The sequence below is a fragment of the Cyanistes caeruleus genome, chromosome 2 (assembly GCF_971803275.1).
Source record: "Cyanistes caeruleus chromosome 2, bCyaCae1.hap1.1, whole genome shotgun sequence".
Taxonomy (NCBI): domain Eukaryota; kingdom Metazoa; phylum Chordata; class Aves; order Passeriformes; family Paridae; genus Cyanistes; species Cyanistes caeruleus.
The window spans coordinates 50,984,706-51,012,671 of NC_141702.1; the positions used below are offsets into that span (position 1 = coordinate 50,984,706).

General features: G+C 41.3%; 1 protein-coding gene across 1 annotated transcript in view; it reads left to right on the plus strand.

Moving 5' to 3' along the window:
• The first annotated feature begins 476 nt into the window (after window positions 1-476).
• CLVS2 (clavesin 2) overlaps window positions 477-27,966 on the plus strand; it is a 56,208-nt gene continuing 28,718 nt past the window's right edge. The window contains exons 1-2 of the mRNA XM_023924030.2: window positions 477-1,648; window positions 9,835-10,009. Of these exons, the coding sequence (XP_023779798.1) occupies window positions 1,260-1,648; window positions 9,835-10,009 (564 nt within the window). The 5' untranslated portion in view covers window positions 477-1,259. The remainder of the gene's footprint in view (window positions 1,649-9,834; window positions 10,010-27,966) is intronic.

Genomic DNA, 27,966 nt, shown 5'->3' on the forward strand with positions numbered 1-27,966 from the left:
GTCTGTGCACAGAAGCAAGATATTTTTGCCCTTTGCAATAACGCAATTAAAGACATGCCGCCTCCAATACGAGGCCACAAAGGAGGGCTGCTTTATTTGATTCCCAGATTTTTAAGCTCCCAGTGCTTCATGTCAGGAAATTCAGTCACGAGAGGAGGATTGCTCGGAAAACCACCGCTTGGTGAGCAACATCTCGCTGCTGTCACGACCCCGAGACCGGACGCGGGATGCTCCGTGGGGGCTCACGCCTGGCCCCAGTGACCCCGCCGCCCCGCCCCGGGTCACCACCCTCTTCCTCCGCGCTCCCGCGCCGCCGGGAGCCCCGCGCTGCCTCCGCGGCCGGGGGCGCGGCGGGCGCGCTCCCGAGCGAGAGCGGCTGCGGGCCCGAGCGGGTGCGCGCGCAAGGCGGGGCCGCGCAGCAGGCAGCCCCGCGCCGGCTGGTGCCGTCTGCGAGCCGGGGCGGGGAGCGGAGGAGGGCGCGGGAGGGGGGCACGGGCATCCTCCAGGCCGAGGCTCCCTTTGGCTTTCCGGGCTCCGCGCCGGCGAGCGGGAGGCGCTTCGGCAGCAGTACCGGCGGAGTACCTGCGGATCGGCTTCTTTCCTCCTCCTCCTCCTCGCTGGCTTTTTTTAGTTTGGTGGTAGTGGTGCTGCTTTTTTTTTTTTTTTTTTTTTTTTTTTGTCTTCTTGACCCTCCCTCAAATCCAGGGAGACGCTTCTGAAGCGGGGCGAGCGCTGATCTTACGTAAATGGTGCTGCTCCGGGGAGGGCATCATCTCCCCTGCCAGCCCCGGGCCAGGGGAGCATCCCAGGGCGCCGCTCGCCCTGCCTAGCGACCGGGCTCCTCGCTGCCGCCCTGCCCGAGATCCGCACCGGCAGCGGCACCGGCGGGGGCGGGCGGTGAGCCCGCAGCCCCGTTCCCGGCGGGATTCGGCGCCTCCGCGGAGCGGCTGCGGGGATGATGCGGCGCGTTGGACCCCGCGGCGGGGAGGGCGCTATGTCAGAGAGATAACGCGCCTCCGCCAGCAGCCCGGGGGCAGTGTCGGTGCCAGCCCCCCCCGGGACCCGGCTGCCTGGGAGCCGCTCGCATCTCGGCGGACGGACTGGCCGCGGCGGCGGCGCCGGGGAGCGGCGGGGCGAGGCCCGGCGGGGCGGGGGAGCGGCGGCCGGCCGTGCCGGAGCACCCCCCCTCCGGGGGGCAAGCGGCCGGGAGGCTGAGGAGCGCAGGCAGCAGAGCCGGGGAGGAGGAGGAGGGCAGCGCCATGACTCATTTGCAGGCAGGTCTCTCCCCGGAGACTCTGGAGAAAGCCCGGCTGGAGCTGAACGAGAACCCCGACACCTTGCACCAGGACATCCAGGAGGTGCGGGACATGGTCATCACCCGGCCGGACATCGGCTTCCTCCGCACCGACGATGCCTTCATCCTGCGGTTTCTGCGGGCCAGGAAGTTTCAGCACTTCGAGGCGTTTCGCCTCCTGGCCCAGTACTTTGAATATCGCCAGCAGAACCTGGACATGTTTAAGAGCTTCAAGGCCACAGACCCGGGTATCAAACAAGCGCTGAAGGATGGTTTCCCCGGCGGGCTGGCCAACCTGGACCACTACGGCAGGAAGATCCTCGTCCTTTTTGCTGCCAACTGGGACCAGAGCAGGTAAAAGCAGAGCTACTCGCCCACTTCAACCCCTTCTCCCCCCGGGCAGTGCGTGGAAAATCCGTGCCAGAGCAGAGGGAGAGAGGGTGGGCAGCAGGGACACACCCGGCGCTGCCCACAGGGGGCTGGGCAGCAGCCTGTAAGGCAGAGGGAGAGAATAAAGAAGAAATACGTTTTGTGGCTTAGGGCCCTTTCAGCCAGCTCATCCTTTGGGGTGTGAATTTTAGGAGGCAAGTAGACACCGCTGGCGTGTTCTTCTCAGCTGTCTGCTAGGAGGTTTACACCCTTCTGCCTCCCCTCAGCCGAGGTGAGCTGGCACGTAGATGATGTGATTGTCCCCCAGACAAAGGCTGGTTGCACTCTCGGCTGGTCTTTCTGCTTCAGCACACACAGAACTGCTCAGGTGCCGTGGGAGGAAGTGGGGGACACTGTGAGTCGAACAGGAGTATCCATCATGACTTTTGAGCTGAAAAGTTTGCCTGTGCAGGAAAGCTGAGACTCTGAATCCTTTCCCTCAGCTGAAGAAAGCTCTTGCTGAGCCACCTGGAAATGCCAGGATGGAAGTTTCTGTAACCACTTATTTTTCCACCCATGCTGCTCCAAATGTCAATTCTCTGCATAGTAAGATCCAAGTACACAAAGCTTTGATAGTCAATTGAAGACTAGCCTCTAGAACAGTTTCTGATATTTATTTTTTTGGGGGGACTACTGTAGCCTGAAGATGATGTAGTAGGGTGACCAAGAGCTGTCTCCCATCAAGGCCCTTTTTAGCAATTGGCTTGATATTATGTGACACTATTTGTTTATTCTAAATACATTGTTGGGGTGTTACGCTCAGTTTCTCCTGCAGTCTGAAATTATATCCACAAAAATAGCTTGATTTCAGTACATTTAAACTCTCTAAAACCTGCTTCTGTGGGGTACTGCATTGTTTTCTGCAGCTCTCAACCTGAGTGCAGGTTTAGGATCTGAAGCACTTTTTAGTGAGAAATTTAGAATCTTGTAAATTGCCATCCTTATTGCAGACAACACAGTGCTGAGTGCTCAGTGCAGATATCCTCAGCTCAGCTACTTTGAAACTTTGGGGGGGCCTCAAACAACTGTCTGTGTGGATAGAAAGGACAAAATCTGGGGGAGATGCATGTTTAAGTTTGCCCTTTGGCAAACTTGGTGTTTATTTTGCTGTCCCCTTGCGGGCTGTGTGGATTGCTATGGCAGGGAGCATTCCCACGGCCCCCTGCCCCGCCTGGTGTTACAGCTACGGACAGGTCTCTGTCCACAGGGATGCTGGCCCACCTTGGCTTTCCTCTCCTCCAGACACGGCAGACACACCCACATTGTCTATGGGAGAAGTTTCCTCTCCCTTGCTAACCCATGAATCAAGTCTAGGGACTAGGAGAAAGCTGTCTGGCACAAGTCAAAACTGCCCACGGCCAGGGTAATAACTGGAAAGGGTGGCTGAATATATGTAGAGCTGGGGCCAGCATCCTTTTTCTGCTTTCCTTTTCTAGCAGATGGAGCATAAAAGCTGAGTGAAGAGCAGTGGTGATGAGGCTAAGGACTCGCTGAGTGTGTTTCCTTTCCCAGATAAGGACCTTCCTTGTTTCCCACAAATGGATCAGGTCAACTTTTAATTTTAAAAATGACTCTTAGAAATCCCCTAAGCAAAGAAATGGATATTTAGGACTTTTATGAAGTTGTATGTCTATGATGATGATGTTCTCTTGTTAAAGGTAGCATGACCTATTATGTATGGCATAATGGTATGACAATACTATTGTTTCTTATTAATGAGAAAATCCTAAAGCTTTGTGTGACACTTGTCATAGCACTTGACTTGATCCTAGTCAAAAGAATACCAAGAATTCAAGTGCAGAGATAAAGTAGCATTTAAAATAGTAATTGTCATGTAGAAAGAATTGGTTTATTTTCTTCTTGACGTTGGATATGCGGATATTTAAAGTACATGAGCTCAGCTGACACAGCAATAAATTTTTTGTGTTTTTTTTTTTTATGAACTCCTATCAGTATAAAAAATATTATTTATGCTGTGACAGCAAAGTGGCTGGGGTACACTAGAGTAGTTAATGGATGTCTTTGCAGTTGGGTGCCTACTGCTTTTGAGCACTGCACGCCTCTCCTCCAGAGCGAGCGATTTGTTTTCACACAAACCGCTCAGACAAAGCAGAGAGAGCTGAAGCCCAGCTGCGGGGAGTGGCTTGCTCCAAGGCACATGACAAGTCAGTGACACATCTGGGAATGGAGCTAGGTCACTTTCTTTTCTAATTAATTTAGTGCCTTCCATTATCTGATGCTCAGTGGCTGAACCTGGGGAGCATTGTGGAACTTATGCCTGGCTGCAATGCAATATGCCTCAAGCTTATGCCTTAACCGACTTGAGATTTTGGAGTACATAATTCAGTGTTCCTCTTACAGCAAAAATAGGAGGATTACTTATTGAAGCCTGTCTTTTTAGGCCCTCTTTGTGTGCTATATAAAGTTAATAGAGCACAGCAAGCCTCCACATTTATCATATATATGCAACTTATTATGGCCAGGATGTAACAATTAGAAATAAAAAGTTCCAATTTGTTATATAAATGAATAGCAGACACACTAGAGAAGATTTATATAGCACCGTCAGCCTATGATTTACATAGTTCCAATTAGAAAGAAAAGTGTGGGAGGCAAAAAAATTCCTGTGGTAAAACAAGCCTGTGTACTAGATGTTAAATCATTAAATTAAAGCAGGGCCTGAACACTGTACCAGATGTCCTGCCATCTGAACAACCCAGTCAGACATGTATTTAAAACAAACAAACATGAAGAAGGAAAGGTGAAAGATAACACGCTCAGTAGCCCAGCAGTTTTTCAGTGGGACCCAGGCTAACTCTCCACCCTGCCTGTACTATGGGAAAAATGAAAGTCAGTGGCATTCCTGCCAGGAAGCTGGATAGCACTCAGGGAGGGATCAACCTTCTCTATTAGCTTCCAGATTGTTGACTCTTAACTACATTTGGCTTGTAGGTGTCTTATGTGCATTTGAAGACTCCCTTTTTCGTAATGTGTCCAGCTGGTGAAGTTTTTTTCAGTTAACAGCACAATTAGCTTCAGCTCTCAGCTGCAAGGGATCTGTTGAAATGCATAGTCTTCTGTATGCTTCCTGGCACCTGGACACACATTCCCCAGGAATATCAGTCCATTTTGATGCTATGCATTTGGAACCTTTCTGGTATTAATTATCTCAGGTTTTTCCCTGGAAACTGCATTAGAAAAGTGCACTGGTACCTTGTTCTGTCGGTGTCACAGTGACCCAGTCAGCTCACACCATCCTCAGTGAATATGGAAGTCCCCTGCACTCATGTACTGCTGGTTCTGCTGCTGCATCGGACAGTTTACAGCAGGCCAAAGACAGAGTACACAGGTTTGCTTTCAAAACTAGGCTTTCATGTGCACAAGTGCTACAAGTTTTCCCTTCTGTTAAATGAAAATAAACTTCTGTAGCTATGAGGAGGCTGGTCTGCTCCTCAGCTCACAATAAACAACAGGCAAGATGGCAAGGTAGTTTTCAAGCTCTGATGGAGGCAGTATGACAAAATAAATAGCAGTGTTAACAGTAGTAACATATTAACAGTAAAAACAGATTTTTGTTTGGAAGTTACATCTTCCAAATGATAACTATTAACTAGTGTAAACTGTCATTTTTTCAATGGTTACTCCTGCTGACTGATGCTGTTTTATTGTTTCCTAGTTTTCCCTTATCAGCCTACCATCACCTGTATTTAGACTGTAGGGGTTTTGGCTAGGGAGCTTTTTGATCAATGTAAAATTTATATCAGCTAAATCTTCATCTGTGGTTGTTACTGTTTGACACTGGGCAAATATGTGGCATAATGCATGGTATTAAATCTGAATCTAAATCTAAAAGCCATTCTGGTAAAATATTTAAAACTATTTCTGCTTTTTTCCTGTGCATTATTTTGTAACAGTGGTGATGCTTTTTGTTTTCAGAATGAGGTATCCTCAGGGCACGCTGCCACTCTTTATGCAGAATAGCCACAAGAGAACTTTCAATTCCCCATCTTTTCAGCATTCAAATCTGTACCCAGAGTGACAAACCAAGGAGATATAAAGCATCATTTTGAAGTGCTCCTTTGTGTATCTTGAGGACTCTTGTTTTGGTGAAATTCTAAAAATATTGAGCCAGAACAGTAGCTTAGAGATGGGATGATGTCTCAGAGACTTGACCAGCTTTCTCTTTTAAATCACAGTGGCACAAGAATTCATTTGACAGAAGCCTTTTCTTGTCCAAATGGTGAGGAGCTTAAAATACAGACTGTGTATTCTTTATGTGTTTCGGACCTTCAAGAGACATATGGCTCAAATTCAAGCAAAGGAGACTTACCATTTATCTCTCCTAGTTCATATCCTGAGAGGCAGATTCATGCCATTCAGTTTTAATTTTCAAAATGACTTCAAATTTCCTTCTTTTTGGGAGGAGATGACAAATAGCCATAGAGATAGAAGGGCAACTCTGCTAAATCAGATTATCTGTTATTCAGGGCAAAAGTGAATTGGCTGGAACCAGAATCTGGTTAAACAGATGATATGGTTGATGCCACTCATCATCAAGAGCATAAAGTATTGAAAACAGCTGACACAGCTGCGTTTGACATGAGACATCTGTACCCTGCATTCTCCCTGTCTCTTCTCTTTATGTTGGCCTGGTGGAGATCCCAGTGGATTCATACGAGAGGATGGACAGACCACATAACTTAGAGGTAAAGGTGAAAGGTCCTGGTGAAATATTGCCAAGAGTTGATAGCCGTGTCTGCAAGACTGTTTTCCCCAGAAATCCTTGGAAATGCATTGAATCTGTTCATGTCCTGCAAAGAAAAATCTCATATAACTTTTCTTTTTTGTAAAGGGAAAATTGCCACTATTGAGTTACAAGAGAGTGGGATGCTCAATAAATTGTTTGAGGTCTTCTGTTCTTGACAAATAAAGACCCCAGTGAGGCATTTCCCTCGAAAGCTCTGTCGCTGTTGGGGTAGAAATGGCAGCCATCCCAAAGCATTTGAAAGAATCCCTGTCAGTGTGGCTGTTAACTTGTCACACCTTCTCAGGCTCTATTACTTTCAAGTCAACCTGAATGAAAAATTTCAAGAGATAGCAGACTGTGTCTTGCACTCCAGTCCCTGCTTCAGTCAGTCTCAAACTGAAAAAGGAACATTGAGAGTGCATTATATATGTGATAACTTATTTTCAGCATTTGTTACTCACACTAATAACTGGACTAAAAAACTTGTCCAAGTTTTCCATCGAATTAGGCATGGTTCTATAAATAGAAGGCATTAAATACATTTAAATTAACTGTGAGTTCTTGATTATCCTAGCAATTAGTAATATCTTGCTAGCTACAATATGTCCCATAAAAGTCTGTTTAAACAAGTGAATGCAACTGGATTTAGCCATAAATAAATTAGGATTTATTTATTCACAGCCTAACTTCAGGCTGCTACACAACATGCACTGCAGCTAACTGGGCCCGGCACACCAAACATATCTGACAGCACTGGGGCAAGTAATTAAAGAACTGGTGCCAGGGCAAAATGAGTGGCTTGCTGTTCCATAAGTACGTGGTTTTACTTAGTACAGATTGATAAGAATAAAACAGTATCATCTTCCCATCAGACTCTACACCATAGTCTCCAAGTTAAAGGCTAATATTTTCTTTTTCTTTTCCTTCAAAGTAGAAAGGCAGTCAGAGCTGTCTTGGACCAAATATATTTCACACTCACTAGCCTGTTCTGTTTTTCTCACTTTTGACTGGTTATACTTCTGTATCTGTACGGAAAGTAATTTCAGTGTGGAATAAAAGTTTCAGCAACAAAATCCAGAGTAATTTTTCACAACTTCTTTTTACGTAGGATTTTGATTTCCCTAAAATCTAGCCAGGGTGGAGTGTATGTTATGGCTGAGCCTGTGCATCCTAGTGCTGGCACTAACAGTGGTAGCAGTGAGATGAAATGTTGGACAACATGGGGCTGGAGTGGATTAAAGATGAATCTTTACAAATAACTCTGTGCTGTGGGAAAGCTTCCATGCAGTTTCTTCAATTGTGTTTTTTTGCTTGGGCTGTCCAGCTGATACTTTCAATACACAGCGTTTTGCACCACCCAAGATCTCATCTACCACACCAGGTGTACATTTCTGGCTTGCCTTAGCATGTGTTCAGAGTAAAAGCTGCTTTAAATACCTGCTAAAGGATTTGTCTGTCTTTCTGGTGCTCTGTACTGTACTTAAGTAAGGTATCAAAACCAAGAGAGGAGATCCAGTACAGAACGAAGAGCAGCTCCTATCTTCAACTAATTGCCCTGAAGGGTATTTGAGGTGGGACACTTGATTGCTAGTGACATGTCCCTGTGCACTCCTGATGTAGCTTTTCAGGCTTTAAGAATACTTCAGATACCTCCCTCTGGCAGAAAGTGTTCTTGCTTGCATTTAGCCGGACCTGTTTTGTGCAGGACTTCTCTCTTATTTTCAGTGAGCAAACATAAATATTATTGTTGTTGTGGACTGTATTTCTTACACTAGTGGACCTACAAAAGGAGTTATGGAGGTGGTGGTGAACAAGCCATAGATTTGTGGAGACCCAGCCCTGTGACTATTATTTACTCTCTGTGGCAGCTGAAATCCTGTTCCCATTGCTGCCTGACAATTTTCCCATTGACTTAAATGAATTCAACACCTAATTTGGTGTATTTCTGTGTATACATCTTGTATATAAGACATAGGTATACATAAAAAAACCTTTATGTTTAGTCTTAGGGAACTGACTGGCCTCATAAACAAAAAATCTTTATGTTAGAGGCACCAGGTTTCTAGCAATCTTGTGCCACAAGGAAGCTGTCTTAATTCAAGGCATGTCATGTCTCCTTAAACTCCTTAGGGAGGACATTAGAGATGTACATCAGGAACTTGGGACCCTTATTCCAGGACTGAATGTAGGGTTCTGCATTGTGGAACCCTTCTGGAGAATGAGATCTTTTGAATTGGATAATCTAAATGTCAAGTAGGGTTGAGGCCAATTTAGAATGTGAACATTTTTAATGTGCATTCCTTGTACAAACTGTGGTCAATTGTCCTCAGATCAAGGTATTCCAAACTTCCTGTAAACCTTAGATGTCAGAAAGGTAAAGCATTAGAAAGGAATTAAATCTCAGAAAAGTTCAGAGGGGAGGGGTGAATATGAAAAAATCGTGTCCCTGTCAATCTAACAAAATTTTAAGAAAAAGTCTCCAAAATGAAGAGAAGAATTTAGTTTTTAAAAATTCTTTTTAATGCCTCCCCTAGTGTTTTTTGGGGAAAACACACTTTCTCCTGTTCTGATATTAGGAGAGTCCTTTTTTAATCCCTTTCCTATGCATACATAATTGGAAAGTTCACTGAGTTTTAGTTGGCTAGAAAACCCCAAAAAGATGGAAAGATGTGAGGAGTCAGATACAATGGATAAATTTCATTTGTGTTATTTCCTTTTGCAGATATTTTCAAAATGCAGTTATGTCCACAACAGAACAGCGTACTCATTGTATTAAAGCAAGTCAAATTCAGTATAATTTAATTTAATTTCTAAGTAGGCATGCATGCTATGTGCTCTTTTGTTTATGCAGAATAGTGAAGAACTTTCCAGGGGCTCACAATTTTGAAATCTTCTGTCTGATAGCATCATGAGAGACATTCAGGAGATTGTAGGACCTATTATTTAATTTCATTAGAAAAATATAGGAGGAAACTTTGGACCTATGCTTCTGGTATTAGTCTTGGGTTTTGGTATCATTATGATTTTAGAAAAATATTGTTTGTGTAGAAGCTCTTATTCAGACATGTAATTACACATAAAGATACTAAAGCAGGTTAGGATAATATGGGAAAGTTCAAATTTGTTTGTGATGTGTTACATTCTTGTAGTTTGTTCTGGCTGGCTGATGGTCTATAGGTACATAATCCTGCTCCAGAAGAGGAGCTCAACTAGTTGAGCTTTTGAGGATTTCCCAGCTTTAGGTGCTTCTGAGGGCACATTTCCACTCTGACTTAAACTTTTGACAAAGGGAGAACTCTCAGAACTTCTCTACCTCTGTGGTTGTTGCTCCTTTCCTGACCAAATCTCCTCTTCCCATTCTCAGGTACACGCTGGTGGATATTTTGCGTGCCATACTTCTTTCTTTGGAAGCCATGATAGAAGACCCTGAGCTGCAAGTGAATGGATTTGTTTTGATTATAGACTGGAGCAACTTCACCTTCAAGCAGGCCTCCAAGCTCACACCAAGCATGCTTAGATTAGCCATAGAGGGCCTTCAGGTAACATTATTGTTTTCTTTCTTTTCCTATTTCTTCTTCGTTTTGCAGTTCATTACAAATCTAGGTCAATAAAAAAGACCGAAACAAAACAAAATTCCAACAGCTTATGAACAGCAAGGCTATTAACACCTTAAGGTGTGGGTGTACAGGCAAGCTACTTGTGACAAAAGTGTGAACTCAGTCAGCTAACTGCAGTATCTCCTGATGTGTAGGCTCCTTCCTTGCTATAAATATGAGGTAACTTTTTGTTTTTATTCCAAAGTGACTGGCTTTCTGTAAATTCAGATGGTAGCTTCTGCAACAGGAAGTTAGAAGTAATCAGCTTACGTTGTAATTATGCACAGGGGTAATGAAATAGGGGTTGCTGATGCCACGCCAGGTTGTTTTTTTTGGTTGATTCTTTTGGAGACAGACTCTACATCATTTGTCATGAAAGTGTGGGGCCTGGTGATTGGACAATTAGCTGGGACTGTTTATTTACTCAAGGTTCAGCATGTGCTTGGCTCTTTTTCTGGGTCAAGATTAATCTGAGCAGCAGCTTCTGGGACTGAGCATGCAGTGATTTAAATTTTTTTCAGCTCATTCTAAATGCACTTTACGCGGCACATTGGTGAAAGGGATACTGCATAACTCACATCTGTTTCCTATGGTATTTTATTCTTGTTAAAATGAGAAACTCAAGTTGTTAGGGTAGTTGTTTTCTGCACAAGCCTGAGTTGCCATGTTAAAAATATCTGTAATTCACTCCTGTGGCAGTGTACTTGCTTCCAGAATGACATGTATTCCTCTTCTGTGATGCTTCTATCATTTATACATTTTTATTACTCATAAAGCAAAATAACAGCCTTACCTTTGAACATTTTTCATTGTGATAGTGTGATTTTTGAAGAAACTTGTGTAGCAGTAATATGGAATTTTGATCTAACTGGTGAAATTGGCTCAATACTTGCACACAGAAGGGTAGTGACATGAGACAAAGATCTCAGTTCTCATTCTGTTGTTTCCTTATGCAACAGTGTGATTTCATCATCTTCACATCTACATTAGAAGGCAGCAGTGAGACCTGTGCTCTAGAAGTACTGCGTTTCCTTTTCTTCCTTTAAAAGTTGTTTTCTTTTTTGTGCTTTTTTCAAATTTAGGCATTTGTTTTATGGTTTAGAACATGAGCAAATGCTTTAGTAGACTTTGTTTTCAAATTGTAGTGTTTCTTCTTGGGCATTATCCAGAGATGGTTATTTTGAGGAGAGCTGCAGTGAATAATCGCATCTGAAAATATGATCAGTTTTGTGACCTAGAAAACTTCAGGTGACGTACCAAACTTTGGGTGGGCTCTTTGGCTCCAGAAGAGAGCAGGAAAAGGGCATTTTAATGACTGCCTTTTACTTTGGAGGAAAATGTATAGCGAAAACATAACTGATTAATGTCAAAGTACAAAGTGCTTAATCAGGTAGTATGAAAAAGAACAAGAACAGCTCACACACACTATTTATTTATAATCTTTGTAAATACTTTATATTTAATCAGAGAAATGAAATTTACTTTGGCTTATAAGATTTAACAGGGCTCAAGATGCTGAACTTTACCATTTGGAGAATTTAAATATTTGTGTTGCTTAGGCGGAAGGGGACAGTGAGAGTGGGATTAGTGACCACTGAATTTGATGTTAGCCAAATCCCTTTGCCTTCTGAATGAAATCTACCAAATTTGCATTATATTTGCTTAGCTTCCATGGTGAGCAGAATACTCAATATGGTATGTACCAAAGACTTTACAAGCTATGGCAGCTTGTAGCTTTTCACAATGGCTTAATGTTTAGGAAATTGCTTTGGAAAGCAAGATAAGCAAATATACAGTTTTCTAATGTACAGAGGAAGATGAGCTCTGGTATACACTTTGTCTGCATATGTGTTAAACAGGAGTGTGCAAAGAATCATACCCCAAACTTACTTGTATAAATTAGAAAAACTTCCTAGGTAGCTGTTTCCAGGAAAAGAGATTTTCGATCACAGCATTTACAGGACAGTGATTATCTGTAATCTGATGTGAAAATCTTGCATGCCCATGGCCACAGTGCTGTACCAAATAGTTGGTGCATTTTAGGTCAGTGCTGATTTGTAGGACAAATGGTTTTGCTAGGCAAGAAGAAAACTTTATGTGGAGGTGGTGACACTCGGCTGGGACTCTTGATGCTCCAGTCCTAGCTCACACACTGGCTGTGTGCTTTTGGGAAAAAGGAGCAACACTCTTCCTTGCAGGTGCTTGTGCCAACAGCACTCCTGTTGCTCTTCATCAGTGAGAAGGAGGTTTTGCACTTAGAGCTCCTACACCTTCCCTAGTGTAAAATCAGAAGGAAGACATTTTTTGAGAGCTGAAACACATGCCTCGACTTTAGGACTTTGTGTTGACTCTCTCTAGTGTATTCAATGTGGGAGTTCCAGTCTTTAGGTGCCCACTTTCCCCATTCATTGGTCTCAGTAGCCAGTCACTGATTTTGGGCTTGTGAAGAAGCTCATGTTACTCAGCAGCTGTGTTCCTGAAAGCAGGGCGTGTTACATTTGTGTAACTTCAATACCTGAGTGCCCTGATAAGGTCTCTTTCAAAAACTTCACAAAATTTTGCCTCCTTCACCAGTAATGGGTTGCAATCTGTGTGCTTCATCTATTTTTCCCAGAGAAGAGAGAACTTTTGAGAGCTCTGAAAAAAACCAGTCCTAAATTTCCATAGACAGTGATGAACTCTGAGCAAAAAGCCAAAATATATCAGATGGTTTCTGTACAAGGAACAATTAAATTGGCTGTAATTCATCTGGATGGAAGAAGAAAAACTGTAGAGGACAAGTACAGAAATCTCTAAAACCATAGAATCATAGGATAATTCAGCTTTGAAAAGACCTCAGGTGCTTGGCAAATCTAGCCTCCTCCTTAAAGTCTGATGGAGTCAGACCAGGATACAAAAAAGGTCATGAATGGCTGGAGAGAGTGGGCAGGTTGCAGATGCTATTTGTTATTTACATTTTAAGAAATGGTCATCATCAGGTGGAGGCCATACTAGGAGGAGGCCTGGCTTTGATTCCTTTGTACTACATCTGGGTAACTTGTGGAACTCTGTGCCATGAGGAATTCTGGATGCTTAAATTTTAGTTGTGTTTAGGGAAAATTAAGAAAGAGATGAACTGAAGATTATTAAATATATAAAAAAATCAAAGTTCAGGATTCCTTAGGCTGTACAAAATTGGAGATGAGGTGGATGCTGAGTGGAAATAATCACATACGTTGTCCAAGTTGTAGCTGCTTTAGGCTCTATTTTTTGGCTTCTGTTAAGCCAAATATCCAAACAGGATATAAGGCTAGGTGGACTTTTGGTATGACATAATTAGGTGTTGCATATTTCACTCCTTCTTCCCCCATTCTGAAAACCTGCCTTTCATTTTACTGCTTCTGGCACTGCCCTGACCCCTGCTACCAAAACATCTATCTGAGAGCACTTGGGCAGACAGAGAGGTGAGGTTCTGGGTATGATTATTTTCTTGGTGATAATCCTTTTTTTACATATGCCCCTATATGGACTTTTTTATTTTAAATTATCACGACACAATTGTTTTCATAAGACAGGTAAAAACAATTTCAAAGACTAAAAATTCAATTTGAAAATTATATTGAAAGTTGGGGTTATGATTAACTCTGACAGACAGCTTTGGGGGTAATTATAATTGAGTTTTGCAAAATGGAACACTATAGGTATGCATGAATCACTTTAACTGATTAACTGATATTTAGTATTCTAAAACCTGGAGCACTAATTCCTTCTTAAATATTGATTTCTATTTAGTGCATAATAGTAGTTGCATGCATGACAGATTTTTTTTTCATGCATGTTTTCACTGAGACAGGCTGTACCTCCAAATGCTTTGCAAAAGTGTGTTGTTGTCAGTGGCTGAATATGAATGCTTCTCCTCTAGTTAAAGAGCTGGTGGAAAAGAGATGATACACATTTAAATGGGGAGCTGAGCATATGTGGACAGCCAGCATTGTTGCAGAAGACAGAAGACTCTTGCTTCCGGGACAAGGGTGTTTGGAGGAAACAGTGATAGTGTTATGGGGCACAAGGCAGGTCTTTTAACTGTGGTTTTTTTGTTTGTTTTTTTTTTTTTGGTAACAGAGGAAGGTTTCATAAGCTAAAACAAACTCGCTCTTGTAAAAATGAAAGCAAACCAGAAAGTAAATGAAGGCAGCATCCTTGCAGCTCAAATTGCTTTCAAAACCTTCTTTCACACAGCTGTTCTTGTGAGCTTGTAAGAACAATATCCCCAGCTAGATTTGCTGCAGCAATGCAGGGTGGAAGTACCAGACACAGGCTATGGACAGTCTGGTGATGAAGGTGACAGGACTTCCCATTTTCTCTCAGTGTGAACTCTGTCAGGGTCCTGCAGGGAATCTTGCTGAGCATCAGGGTTGGTTCAGCAAGCACAGAGAGTGCTTAAATTTTGCCACCTGGTTCTGGACTACATCTATGCAACCAGCATGCTGCAGTGACAAGGATTCCTAAGACAGGGACTTCCAGAACTAAGGATGCCCCTGAAATATTGTGACTTCATATAATTACACGGTCACATGCTCTGTGCAGTGCATAACATTGTTAATAACGAGCTGAAGGAACAGTTAGTGCTAGCAATGAGCTGCAAACCACAAAATATAGCTTTAAATGTTTTTGCATCCAGACTCAAAAACATACACCCCTCTCATTCAGTGCTTGAATTTTCCACCTGTTTTTGAGAGGAAGGTCCTGACACTTTGCATATTCCTTGAGAGAATATTAAAAAGTAGCAGACTCAACCTTTTAATGGGAGTATCTTCTGTTTTCAGGAAGTCTAATAAATAGTTTCATTAAGGTTTTGTTTTTCAATCAAAGAATTAGGTTGTTTGTAAATGCTAGAGTCTCCTGAGCCCAGGACTTGCCAGAGAACAGAGGGATGTGCTTGTAAAAAGCGTAATTTCATACCAGTTCAACTCATGCTCTATAACAACAGCAGTTAAATGGGATATTTTTCCTAAGAGCTTGTTATTTTCAAGAGTTTGCTTACACTCGGTCTTCCTTGCTTGTAAAAAGGCCATAAAAAGGCTTACCAGAAATTTACTGTGGAAACAGAGTGGACTAGAAGTGGTTGTTATTTCTAGCTCCTCACCTGCTGCCTGGATGGGCTTAACCTGCTGTCTGAGAAAGGACTTTATGACCATAGCTTGAGTTCAGCTGCAAACAGGCTTGTTTGTATAGACACAGCCATTATTTCAGTGTGGTCCCAGCTGTCAACCTGTTATCTGAAGACAGAATAATTAATTTACTTGGTAGAATCTTTTAGAATGGTCATAAAAAATTGTTCAATGCTTTTGGAATGTTAATTTATGTATTGTCACAAACACACTTTTAAGATGAGGGGATACCATAATCATTTTTCTTTTTATTTTTCTATCCCCAGTTGAGAATAATTCCACTGAGAGATTACTGTTAAGTGTTTTCTAATTTGGGGTGCCCGCTGTGGCAGGATATGGTCTGATTTTCAGTCACTTTTTACATATTTGGAGTCCAGCTGACATTTATTTTTGATCAGGACGATTCAAGATTTTAGTCTTGATCTTGAGCCCCCAAGCCAGGAGTCTGAGTTATAGCATGGCTAAATTAAGATCTTCTCATTAGATTCTCTTTGAATGCACATAATGTCATGTGGGCTGCCACCTCTGAAACAAATGAGGAGAAGCAGCAAACTAAACTCTCCCCCCCACCAGAAACTCTGCTTTGTGGCATCTCACTGAAAACTGCAAGGAAGCTTAATGGAGTTAAATACCCACCCTCCAAACACTGCTGCTGGAGCTAGTGGAGTATCTGCCTGCAGTAGGTTGTCATCCTCCATGTGAACCTGAACAAGAAAGGCAGAGGGCACTTTGCCAGTGGTTTGCAGATATTTGCTGTAAGCAAGGCACGATTAGTTGTGGGGAGCTTGGCTTTTGTTCAGACACTTTGATCTAACTGGCACAGACTCTTCTGCTTGTTCCTCCTGCCCTTTTTGCTCTGAGCAGGCTTTGCCACAGTCCTGCTGTTTCCCCAGTTCCTCAACCCACTCCTGCTGACGTTGTCATTGTACAAGTTTTCACTGATGTGTTTTTTCTGTCTCTATTCTGATGGCATCCTCCAAAACCTAGTCACAGTAGATGACTGCATGGCACAGTAAGTTCATCTTAGACTCCTTAGGAGATTTCAGCCTTTTGTGATCTCACTGGCCAAATGCTCTCCACACCTGGCATCCAATCACCTTCAAACTTCCCATCTCCACACCTTCTTTTACCCAGTGTTCCCATTGCTCTTCATGCCAGTTATGAAAGTGGCACTGGTGAGTGAATCCTAATCTCTTCACATCCCAGGTGAGTCCTTTAGACATCAGGCTGTTAAGAAAACTCTCTTTTTAGTTCCTCGCACTGGAGCTGGCTTGCTTGGTACACATAGCTCAGTGCTTGTGGAGCCATGCAGAATTTTTCGGGAGCTTCTGAGGATGTTGCTGTAATGACATGGCATGATCTAGAAAAAGAAGATTTTTTTTTTGGTTTTAATCTGATGTTTTCTTTTACTCAACAAAGTAGATGTGGTTAATGTAGAAATCAGTGAAAATGCTCATAGTTGATATTTTTCCATCAGCTCTGTCAATAGAGAAAAACATCCAAATAGAATTATTGCATCTTGAGAGAAAGAAGAGACTCTTACATGCAGGCTGCTTCTTTCTTGAGCTTTTGCTAAATGCTATTCACTTTTCTGTTTTTCTTCTCTTTATCAGGAAACTGAATCTATATGCATTAACTAAAAAGAGTGACTAAATTGCTCTGATTAGACTAAAAGAGTAATACTAAGGTGACACAAACATGAAGGGCTTGTAGCACAAACTTGGTATAGGCAGTTAATTCTTGTCACTGTGAATGACTTTCTGTTTCCTTTGGTAGAACACAATTCAACAACTATATGGTTACAACTCAGCTTCAAAATATCTATTTATTTTTGAAAGTGATTTATCTCAGTCAAGGTCTAAATATTTCTCTTTTCTTCAATATCTTAAGGCTGTAAAGGGAATAAATAGTAGTCTTCCTTGTCAGGTCACTCAGAAATAAAGCTAATTTGTTGTAAATGGTAATGTTAGAGACAGAAGACATGTTTTAAGAGCATAGTTCACCTTCCTGCTAAGGCAAGATTATCCTTTGCGTTATATTTTCTAGTGCTTCTCACAGTTTAATATAAAGCTTGGAGGCAGGTCTGGCAGATTCTTTGGAAACCTCTCTGTGACTTTTTGCTCTTCAGATTTCCTCTCGGCATTAATCCTAATTTTTCTATTTCAAAATGTCAACTCCTATAAAGCCCTTTGCTATTTCACTGTGTGCTGTTGGGTCCAAAGCAGGAATTGGTATGTGACTCTCAGTAACCCATAGAAAAGAATTGTTGTGATGCAGTACCTATCTGCAGTGGCAGTAATTTGGAATCAGGACCTGGAGATGTTCCTCCTGACTTGTTTGGCACTGGAGATGTTGAGATGTGAAAATTAGTGGGATCCTCTTTATCTGGGGAGCCTAAATCTATTTTTTTATAGAGTTTAATTTACCTGCATTATCAATACATTCTATATATGTATCTTTTACTTTTACCTCAAGAGAAGACACTGTATCACTTTGTAATTATTTTCTGAAACCAGTCTAACCTTCATTTTCCATCATGCTAATAAATCCCCTGTGATCTTATTAGGCTGTGAACAGTTTTTTTTATGTTACTGTGTACTGTACATATGCCCATGAATATAGTGCCTCTGCCAGTAAAGTCTTGCAGTGCTTCATCCACAAAATAATACAATGTATTTTTCTTGTGATTTTGGTTTATATTCCTTAGCAAGTGTTCACCTCATTTGATAATTATTTTTTATGAAACCAATTTGCCTTTGGTTATAAGCAAAATTTTTACTTTGTTTAGAAGTGATTGCTGTGCAGGAAGAACACTGCTGTCATAATTCACTAATGTTTAAAAACAACTGTGGGAATCTTCTCTGGGGGAAGCACCATAAAAAATGTGAAATTATATAGCTGGTGATGTTTTTTCTCATCTCATGTTTCCTAATCATAAAAAAAATTAGAAAATTCAATTTTTGTGTGTTTTAATAGGCATTACTGTTTAAAGAAGTGATACTTTGGTGGTGATATAAAGTAGTTCAGGAGCTGAAAGTTTAGATATATAACAAATGAAGAAAATTGTATTTCTGAAGAAAACATTAAGTATTAATTCTTTCTAAGATATCATACTCCAGTGTGGATAATGTACTTAAAATATTAAAAATATATTAAAAATATTAAAAATATATTTTGACAAAAAGCTCCCTTCTCTAACAAGCACTTGTGTAGTCTTTTCCTGCATATTTTGCAACAATCAGAATATGTTCTTAAAAAACATATCTTCTTATTATGTGAAATATGAAAATAGTGCTTATAATATTTTCCAGTGTTTTCTGTAATGAAAAGGATTGGGTAGTAATGTTTTGTTTACACATAATGAATGGATAACATGGATATGGTCTGAAATCTAAGGTGGCTAAACATATCGTCTTTTTTGAGGAAAATAAATTTTCATTCAGTAAAAAAAAAAAAAAAAAGAATTTCACTCTAGTGCCCAACACTGAGAAAGCCTCAAGTCACCATCTCCTCCAGCACAGTTCTGGCTGTGCTGAGGTGCTTGCTTGCTCTTTTGGGTCACATTTCATGTTGTCCCTCACAGTATAATCACACAGTGTCATTGAAAAATGCAGTCTTTAATCAGTGATTAAAGATTGTGTTTTCAAATGTATTTGTTGTTTCCCTGCTCCTTTTAGTTGGTTCTCCCATTATAGCTGTTAGAATCTTTTCGGGTAGGGCTTCCTTTCAGAGAAGAACTGGATTTCAACCCTTGGCCACTTCCACCACTGAAAACATTTTCTGGAAGGAGAAAGAGATTCTGCTGTGATTCAGGGGAGGGCCTCCCTGAAGATGTGTTTCATCTGCAATTTTCATTAATTCTTATCTGACATTACACTGAATGTGCCTTATTACCTGCAAAAGCTTCTGAGTTTGTTGGGATGTGCCTTCATCTCATGCTAAGCTATTTGACTGAAAGTGTAATTTAGAGCACTGCATCTTCTGGCTGAAGGCCACCGTGCAAAGTATGAAGAACCCAGGGCAAATCATCAAGTACTGGTAGTCCTCCAGCATTTTCCTCAGAAAGGCTTTGGAAGGTACAGCCAGTCCTCTGAAATCTGCAGTGGATCTTTCTGTAGAAACCCCATGGATAATGCTCCAGACATGTAAAAATCCATGTAAAAACACTGGATACATTCAGTAATTCAAGTGCAGCCTTTGCAGTTGGGATTTTCAACCTGCAAAAGAGTATATGGTGAAAATGTTGATTCATTTTCCGAAGAAGATGGAAAAGGTTTTGAAGGATATTGCTTAACAGAGGGACAAAGAGAACACTAATGATGTCAGGAGAAGACAGGATAATTATGAAAGGATAGAGCAAGGTGTTGAGCAGAAGACAGACCTAAACCCTGCCCTTCAGTTGAGATTTTGAAATATTTCAAAGTAGACAATTATATTTCCTATTTTATGGCTGCTATCAATGTCATTGAATAAAATGTCATCTCTAAAACAAATTTTTTAAAAGCTGTACTGACCTACCATTGGAAAGTAAAACATTTTTGAAATCATAGCTGTCACACATCTGCTGCAATAACGAACCTTTCCCATAGCACCAGATATTATCATTCCCCTCTAGTTTTAGTCAGCGAGCACATCACCATTACATGGTGACTTTGACAGGCACCAAGTGTGCCTCCTCAAATTCTTAATTAATTTTCCAGAAGAATTATATGAATTAACTGCATACCTCTAGCAACTGATGCCTTAATCTTTAGCTTTCATATTTTCCAGATTCTGCACTGTATTGGTGTATAACTCTGAACTTCATATAAAGTGTTGGCAAGTTCTCTTCACAGTGCAGTTAGACAAAACAATCCTTTTCCAGCCTGAGAACCAAGGACGCCATTGCAGCTTCAGGCTCAAAAAGTGTAAACAAAAGTGAGTTGAGGAGAGCAGTCTGGGGAGATGAGACTTCATAACCTGAAGCTGTAATTGGACAATTAACCCCAATGTGTAAATGGACCAAAACTTATAAAAGTGTAAAAACTCGTGACCCGTTGTCCATCTCGTGTAGAGCCGCAGCCAGGCTCTTGTACTGCCCAAGGTGTATCCTTTGAAGGCCTTTTCAATAAATACCTACTTTATTCCTTTAACTCTGTCTAGTCTCTGTTCTAGGTAGCCTCTCAAGGCATCACAACATGTTTCCATTATGAGGGGATGCAGTTAAATAGCTGTGATTGATGAGGGATTATGTATCAGTGAGAAGCTGCCCGAGCCTCTTAACCACTTATTTTCTCATCCTTTATTTTTCAGTAGTTTAGAGAAGCAGAACTGCAAGCAAGGTTTGACATATGTTTTGGGCATTAGCTGAGATCCATTGGGTCATGCTTTTCAAAGCATTTTGTTAGGAATATTGAGCAATTGATTTTCTCTGGAAAACCCTAGGATGTCTTCATACTACTGCTGTCAGTATGATCCAATTCTGTTCTCCACAGAAATTCAGCAGGAGTGCAATTTAATGAGACCAGTGAAAGGAATCTGACTGCTCTATTTATAGCACACTAATTGATCAGGGTAGCCATGGTAGGAGGAAACTTCAGAGAAAATCAATGCAGTACCAAATGAAAGTAGCACACATGTCTTTAAAGGCAACTGTGTAAAAGCCAGTTAAGAATGAATTTATTTGAAGATCCATGGGAACATCTTGGACCATGTGTGTTTTTGCTTTGAGTTGTAGGAGTGAAGCAAACCAAGCAGCATCTTACATGCAAGGTGAGCCTTACTATGTATTTTTTTCTTCATCTTCTTGATACTCTGTCCCATTAAATCTTCTTGGTGGATTGTTTTAGTTTCGTATAGGGACTGTAAATGTCTTCTTTCAAGAGCTCCCCTTTGACAACCTTACTCTGTTTTTGTAATGAGGATGACAGCCACACTGTGCAGAAGAACTGCAGAGCCTCTTGGCTGTGTCCAGCGCTCAGGCACAGTTCCAGGTCTCATGGCTTTCACTTAAATGCAGGGAGAAGATGGTCTGTCTACCTCCATTCTCATTCCTGTCATCATAATACTTGTAATCATAGTAGATACATGAAGCATAACTGTTGGTTCTCATTGCTAGCATTTCTTAAATCTGTGTAATCAACCTTTGCTTCCTCCCCTAATTGCATTTTTTCCTCATGAAATCTGCTAAAGTCCTGAGCAGCCCCCTGTTTGCCATCCCTGAAAATTACTGGTTTGTGGCAGATAATCTCCTTTACTGGGTGTATCTCCATGCTGTGGACTGACTGCCCGTCAGTACATTACTTTTGGACTGCTGCAGGAGGATGAAGCAAGCAACAAACTACCATGAAGGCATTTTAGCAGTAACTTGTTTCAGAAAGAGGAAGAAGGAGAATATGTGTACACTTTGGTTACTTTGAATGTGCTTTTTGTTCTTGTGTTTGTACATAGACAAAAGTTTTGCTTCATCCCTAAAGGAGGGCAAACACAACAATGACTACCAGCAAAGCTGTCCAGGCTGTCAGTGTGTCTCCTTTCCTTCAATGCTTGAATGTGCTTGAAATTAAATTAATAAAAAACCCCCTTTGTTTTATGGTGTGAAGAATGCAGCATTTAGGTTCGCTTTCTGAAGAGGAATGCACATATTTTTTTTGGTAGGATTATTAAAGGTATGGCATCATGAAGTAGATGAATGAATAATTCTGTTTTTCTGCTGCTTCATAAGAAAGGAGTAAATAATCTACACCTTCCATGAACCGCTAATTTCTGTAGGCTAATTTTATGTAGCATCAATGGCTAAGCATATTAAGGGTGCTACATCTTCTGTCAGTTTTGAGCATATGTAGTGGCATGGGTGGGGGCTTAATTAGGTAGATGAATAATGTCAGAAATATTGTCAGTTATCAATATGGTCTTCATCTTCCTTTAAGCCCTGACTGGGAATCCAGTTCCCAATGACATCAGCAGTTGCCGTGGTGAACTTTCATAAGCTAGTCTTTAATCTTTCATTAAATCACAGGCTAGGAAAGCAGACATGAGGACTGAGATGAAAAAACTGCATCTGCAGCACTGATGTTTTCTCTGGAAAACAGGAAACCACATTTTGTTTTTGGAAAAAAAAAAAAAGATAATTTGCTGCTTTGGTGAGCATACTCTCAGCCATTTACATTGTCTAAGCAACACCATGCAAGGAGAATCTGCAGAATGTAAGCAGAGGTGAGATGTGTGGGGCTTGAGAGCAGCTGAAATCAAATATGACAGGGCCTGAATATGATGAATGACTCAGCTCTGTCATGTGCAAGTTTTGAGAATGGAGGTAAGGCTGGCAGGTTTAGGGCCTCTTTTTCTTGCTACATTGGGTTTTAGCTGGACATTTCTTATAGCAGCACACTGTATATTTAAGTTAGTGTTCAGAAGGGCACTGGGGATATCTCCATGTGAGCTACCAGCACAGAGGTGAAGTGTGAACTCGCACTCAGACTGCCACATGGGGAAAAAAGAATGGGACAAAGGGCAGAGTGCTTCAGGGCCCATGTGAAGCAGGGCGGGTCTTTTGAGAAACAACTCTGAGCTAGGAGTGCAGATGGAAACTGAGTTGTTATTGACAAATCCCAAAGTGTTTGGTGTACTGGGCTGAGACTGGAAGACTAGAAGTATGTGTCGTAAGGAACATAACGGTGCAGTATAAAGCTTTTGTTGTGGAGCAGCTCCCCAAAATAGCACTTTGGGCCAATATGTAGATGTCTCATTCTGTGCTATTTTATCTAATAGGAGAAAATTATTCTTCCCCAGGAAGCTTAATGTGCTTATGTCATTACAGCATTGTGTCTCTAAGAATGCCACTGTAGGAGCTGTTACTGGCACAGGTCATTTCAGCAGTTCATTTGTGCCCAGGTCTTGGTCTACCAATGCAGAACTCTGTCCTTGTTCTGTTTGTCCTAAATCAGTCCTGCCTTCTGTATGGGACCAGATGTTGAACCACTGCTTTGCTGCATTTATTCACTCAGTGCCTGCTTTTGGGGAAAAGAAGTACAATAGCAATTTTTTTTTTCCCACAAGCAGAAATGGGAAGCCATAATTTTGCACTTTGCTAATGGAAAAAAAAAATAAATAAAGGGTTAGGGAACAGACCTACAGTTGCTTTGTTCTATTTTGCAAACACAGTAATTGAAAAAACCCAGAAAAGAGAAGAGCAGAATCTGGAGGATATGGTTTGTTGGGTTTTTTTAACAGATTTTAAAGTTGAGATTGATTTCCTCTAAGGTTATGAAGTCTTGCTCACAAATCTTTTAAGCTTTTCCTGAGGCTTTTTATTCCTGGATAGGTTTTTGACAATTTAAAGTTAGTCAGAAGCAGTACACTAAGCTGTAATTTATATTGCTAGGCATTATTACCCAAGGCCCTGTCCTCTCACATAGAGGGGCATACAGGTGAAACTGCACAATAGAATTATCTTTGCCCAGGTTGCAGAAACATAGGTTGTCTGTGAGAGCACTCTGTCATGTTTTCCTACCAGTATCAAGTTCACACTTATGTCCTTGAAAAATACCATTTTCTTGGATGGCAGACTGTCACAGGGCTGGGACATAGGTTATTGCTGTGAGATGAGAGCCTTTTGGCGTTCTTCTGAGTCACTGGCACCATCTGTCCCTCTTCCTGAGGTAAAGCCGGATGGAGTGAGTGGAGCCCTGGCATGCTGCTCAGCTTTTTATTTGGCGTTCCTGACCTTGCATCAGTCGTGGCCCGATGGGGGGGGTTGGTTTGGGATGACTTGCTTGTTTCCACATTCTGCAGCAAAGCCCAGGCTTAATGAGCTTTGACTCACTTGCTGTATTGCAGGAGAGATGTTTTGCTTCAAAGGAAAATTAATGTTTTTGCTATTAGTGTGTCATATTGGACCAGGTGTTGCTTGCTTCTCTCACCCCTCCTTGTTCAGAGCCTTGCTTTTCTTTTCAACTCACAGTAAAAATTTAGAAGGGAATTCACTCAGGATTCACACAGATCACAATTATGGTCTCCCAAATAGTGTTGGCTTGGTTTTGTTTTTGCTTATATTAGGTGGGTGATCCTGTATTTTCTCTCTGGAGTTTGATCCTTTCAACATGGACTGAAATTCACAGCCCTGGGCTCATCAAACTCATATTGATTAAAAAAACCTCAACCCTTAGAATAACTTTTAGGCAGCACAAAATGTGGCAGTAGGATATTAAAGATAACAGGGTCAGGTTTCCCACAACCTTTTATGTAGAAAGATGTGGTAAATGTTTGTCTTGCAGACACTGTGGAGAACAGGACTTTACAGAGAAACCCAAGGCTGTGAGTTTGATGGCTGTGTGCACTGTGAGGGTTGGTACAACACTAGAAAAAATAAAAATGGAGTGAATTTGAGCTTAGAGCTGTTAGTGAGCTTTCAGACAAGTAGTAATGATGGGTGAGGCTTGGCAGTGGAAGACACGAGTTGAGGTATATGCATATTGACACAGGACTGACACTGAAATGCTTGTAGGAAAAGGGAGTTCTCTAGGGTTGATGTTCTCTGTGAAGTGAGCAAGGAATAACGCTGAAGTCTGTGAAATGGTGAAAGGTGACCCACGGCACTGAAACCTGGGGAGTACAGTTGGCATGGATCAAGGAGACTGGGGAGAAGGCAGAGAGGATGGATAATGCAGCAACCTAGGGCATCCTGTTTCTTGGGCATTAACTGTAAAATAGAAAGGGGATGAACAGCAAGTTATTTTAGAATGAAGTATACCGTAATGCATTTATATGTTAATGAGAAGGAGCAGCAGGGGTGAAAATAGGAGCTGTCACTGAAAGAAAATTTCATGAGGCATAGAGTAAGAGGAGTTGGTGCTGGAAAGTCAAATTCCCACATTGTTTCCCAGGTAACAGGTGAGTGTGTTGAGGCTGGGAGATGTCCAGACTGTGAAGTGGGACTTGGATATAGAGGCTTATCTTTGTGTGTGCCATTTGTTTTGCCCTCATTTTCAGAGTCCTAAAATAAATCTAATTTCCTTTAGTATTACATAACAGTGAGTCAAACCAGCTTTTAAATATCTTTAATTATTTTTAACAATAAAATTTCTAGTTAACACAATTAAAGTGATGAATGCAGCTCTCTATCCTTGCAGAAAAGGCTCAGTGGTTACCTGCAGTGAGCGTGCAGGTGACTGCTACCAAAACTGATCCAAACCCTGTTTCCTCTCAAGCTAGACAAGATGCTCCAGTGCAGGAGATCCAAACTTTTCTATCCATGATGCTGGTGTCTTTCTGTGTCTTTATATTTTCTCTTTATTCTCTGTGCCTATCTTCATACTCCTGCACGCTCTGGTGCAGCCTCCTGTGCTTCTGAAGCCCTGCAGCTTTGAGAGTTGGCAGCGGTCGCCTGTCTATGGAGATCATCAGAGCTGGTGTCAATTTGATGTGGATTTATACAAAGCTAGGCCTGCCAGGTTGGACAGAGAGTTACTTGCTTGAATTTCAAAATTTTGACTTCTGGCTTGATTCCTGCTTCAGGCATTAGTTTGGATCTCTCATTTGAAGAGAAAATATCTTCCCTACCTGGCTGAATGCCATGTCCAGGGCAATGCAGTGTGATCCTTGCTGGGAATACTTTTCATCTGTAGAACTTGTAGGTGATGCAAGTACTTGTGCACATGTTTTGATAGCAAATAGCATCTGTACTTGTTATTGCTTTGTGTAGTACTGAGATGCACATGCCAGTATGATAGGTATGGGTCATGGAAGAACTATAGCTTGTGTTGACTATATAAAACTATATACAGCCTGCTGATCATGCAAATATGCATCTGTTTTATAAACTTTGTGCTCTGTTGGAATATACTTCGTAAGGTCTTTGCACTGATGCTGAGTTATATTAATCTGTCAACGCTTGTTTAACAGTGGTGTTGCAGAAAAGATAATTCATTTTTTGACAATACATCTACATCTATATTTATGTTAGTGCCAAAGAAAACCAACACAATGAGGGAGTGTTTTATTTCAAAAATATAAAAAGCTTGTAAATATTTTTTTTTTCTCTGTGAAATGCAAAATCATTTGAAGGTCTTGCTCACATTTTTTGTTTACTATGAATTCAGCTTGTCTGTTAATCTAGCTCCTATTCCCACTGGGGTCTTGCTGTTCACCCTACTGATGATAGGGAATAAGTTGTTTTTATTATATGCATGTGAACCCTCTTACATAGAAAAAGCATTCAGTAGATACTGAGTAGTAGAGAACTGTTTTCAGACAGTATGTTGTTTGAAAAAGGAGAATCACATAGCCCAGGTAAATTACTTTTTATCAGAAGTAGTTATTATCATCAACGTTTACAACCCTCCGTGTGGATTTTATTTATTTTGGATTTATCCAAATAAATCAGACTGGACTTGATTCTCACCTGCTGCAGAGTCCAGCTCCTCAGAGAAAGTTGTTGTGACTGAGGTTCTCCAAAACCTCTCCATGTTTTCATTGTATCTTCTGAGCAGTGAGCTCTTCATGAGGGGTGTCCTTCACTTGTGACTGATATTCAGATCTGGGCTCTTCTTCTTCACTTTCCCTATTTACCAAATGTCATTAATGATCCCAGGGTTCTTGGTTGAAACCTTTGAGTTACCTGCTGAATTAACTGGAATATGGACCGAACTTAATTAACTAATTAATTACAACTTACCTTAAATATAAATGACAGTACATTTCTCAGTGCTGCTGAAAAGGAACTGAATGATGCTGAAGACCTGATGGCTAAGAAAGTAAAAATGATGCATATTTTGCATGGAGAATTGTTTGTATCTTGCAGGCATTTCTAGTCACCATTTCAGCCTATACAGAATATGGACAATAAAAATTTCAGCAGATATGATATGAACAGAACCATTTGTGTGATATTAATATTTGTAAAAATAAAGCTATTCCGTAGAGCTCACTGTAGTGGACAAACACATGTCTAAGAACTCCTTAATACGTATTTACACAATAGACCTCATAGTGCTTGAGTAGCCACTCTGTTTAATTAATGGTATTTAAAAGATTTAATCTGTGTAATGAATAGAATTTGAAAAATCCATAGCTAACTTTTGAAATTGAATATGCTTGTTTTGTATGAGGCATAATCATTTAAAATTGCTTCATGTTCTCCTAAGTTTCTTGCTGGTTTATAATGGGCAGCAGCCAGTGGAAAACATCGCTAAGAGAGTATAACTATGCACTAATAAAACAGACATGCCCAGGGCTGCTCCCTTCTGCTGTAGTAGCTATGTCCTGACCTTTATTATTCTTGTTAACCTAAGCATATAGCTACATTCAAAGGTCATTTTGGAAATGGTGTTTGATTTCTGTTTACCTTCCAGACTTTTTGGGAGAGGGATGCTGACTATAACTTACTTTTAACAGTTACAAAGTGTAGATAATTGAGTTTCTCCTCCATGAATGTTTCTGGTTGCTGCTTGGGATTTTGTAGAATGTTATTTTGTGTATCTTTGTGCTTATGGTACATTTTCTTAGGGAAAGCCCTGTCTCTGTAGTCAGAAATGACAGAGTACACCCGATACATTCAAACTATTGCAAGTCCACAGTGAGTTCAAGTGAGTGAGCTGTATGTGGGGAACGTTGCTTTGGAGATCTTTGGTGAGCCTGCAGTCACCCCTGCAGGCTGAGGTTGCAGGACTGGAATGTCACAGAGTTAGTTGAGCTCATCAGACCCACTTGCTATAAATTCTTATAACATTTGTAGTGATGACAGGATCACATCTTACATCAGATAAGTTGTCG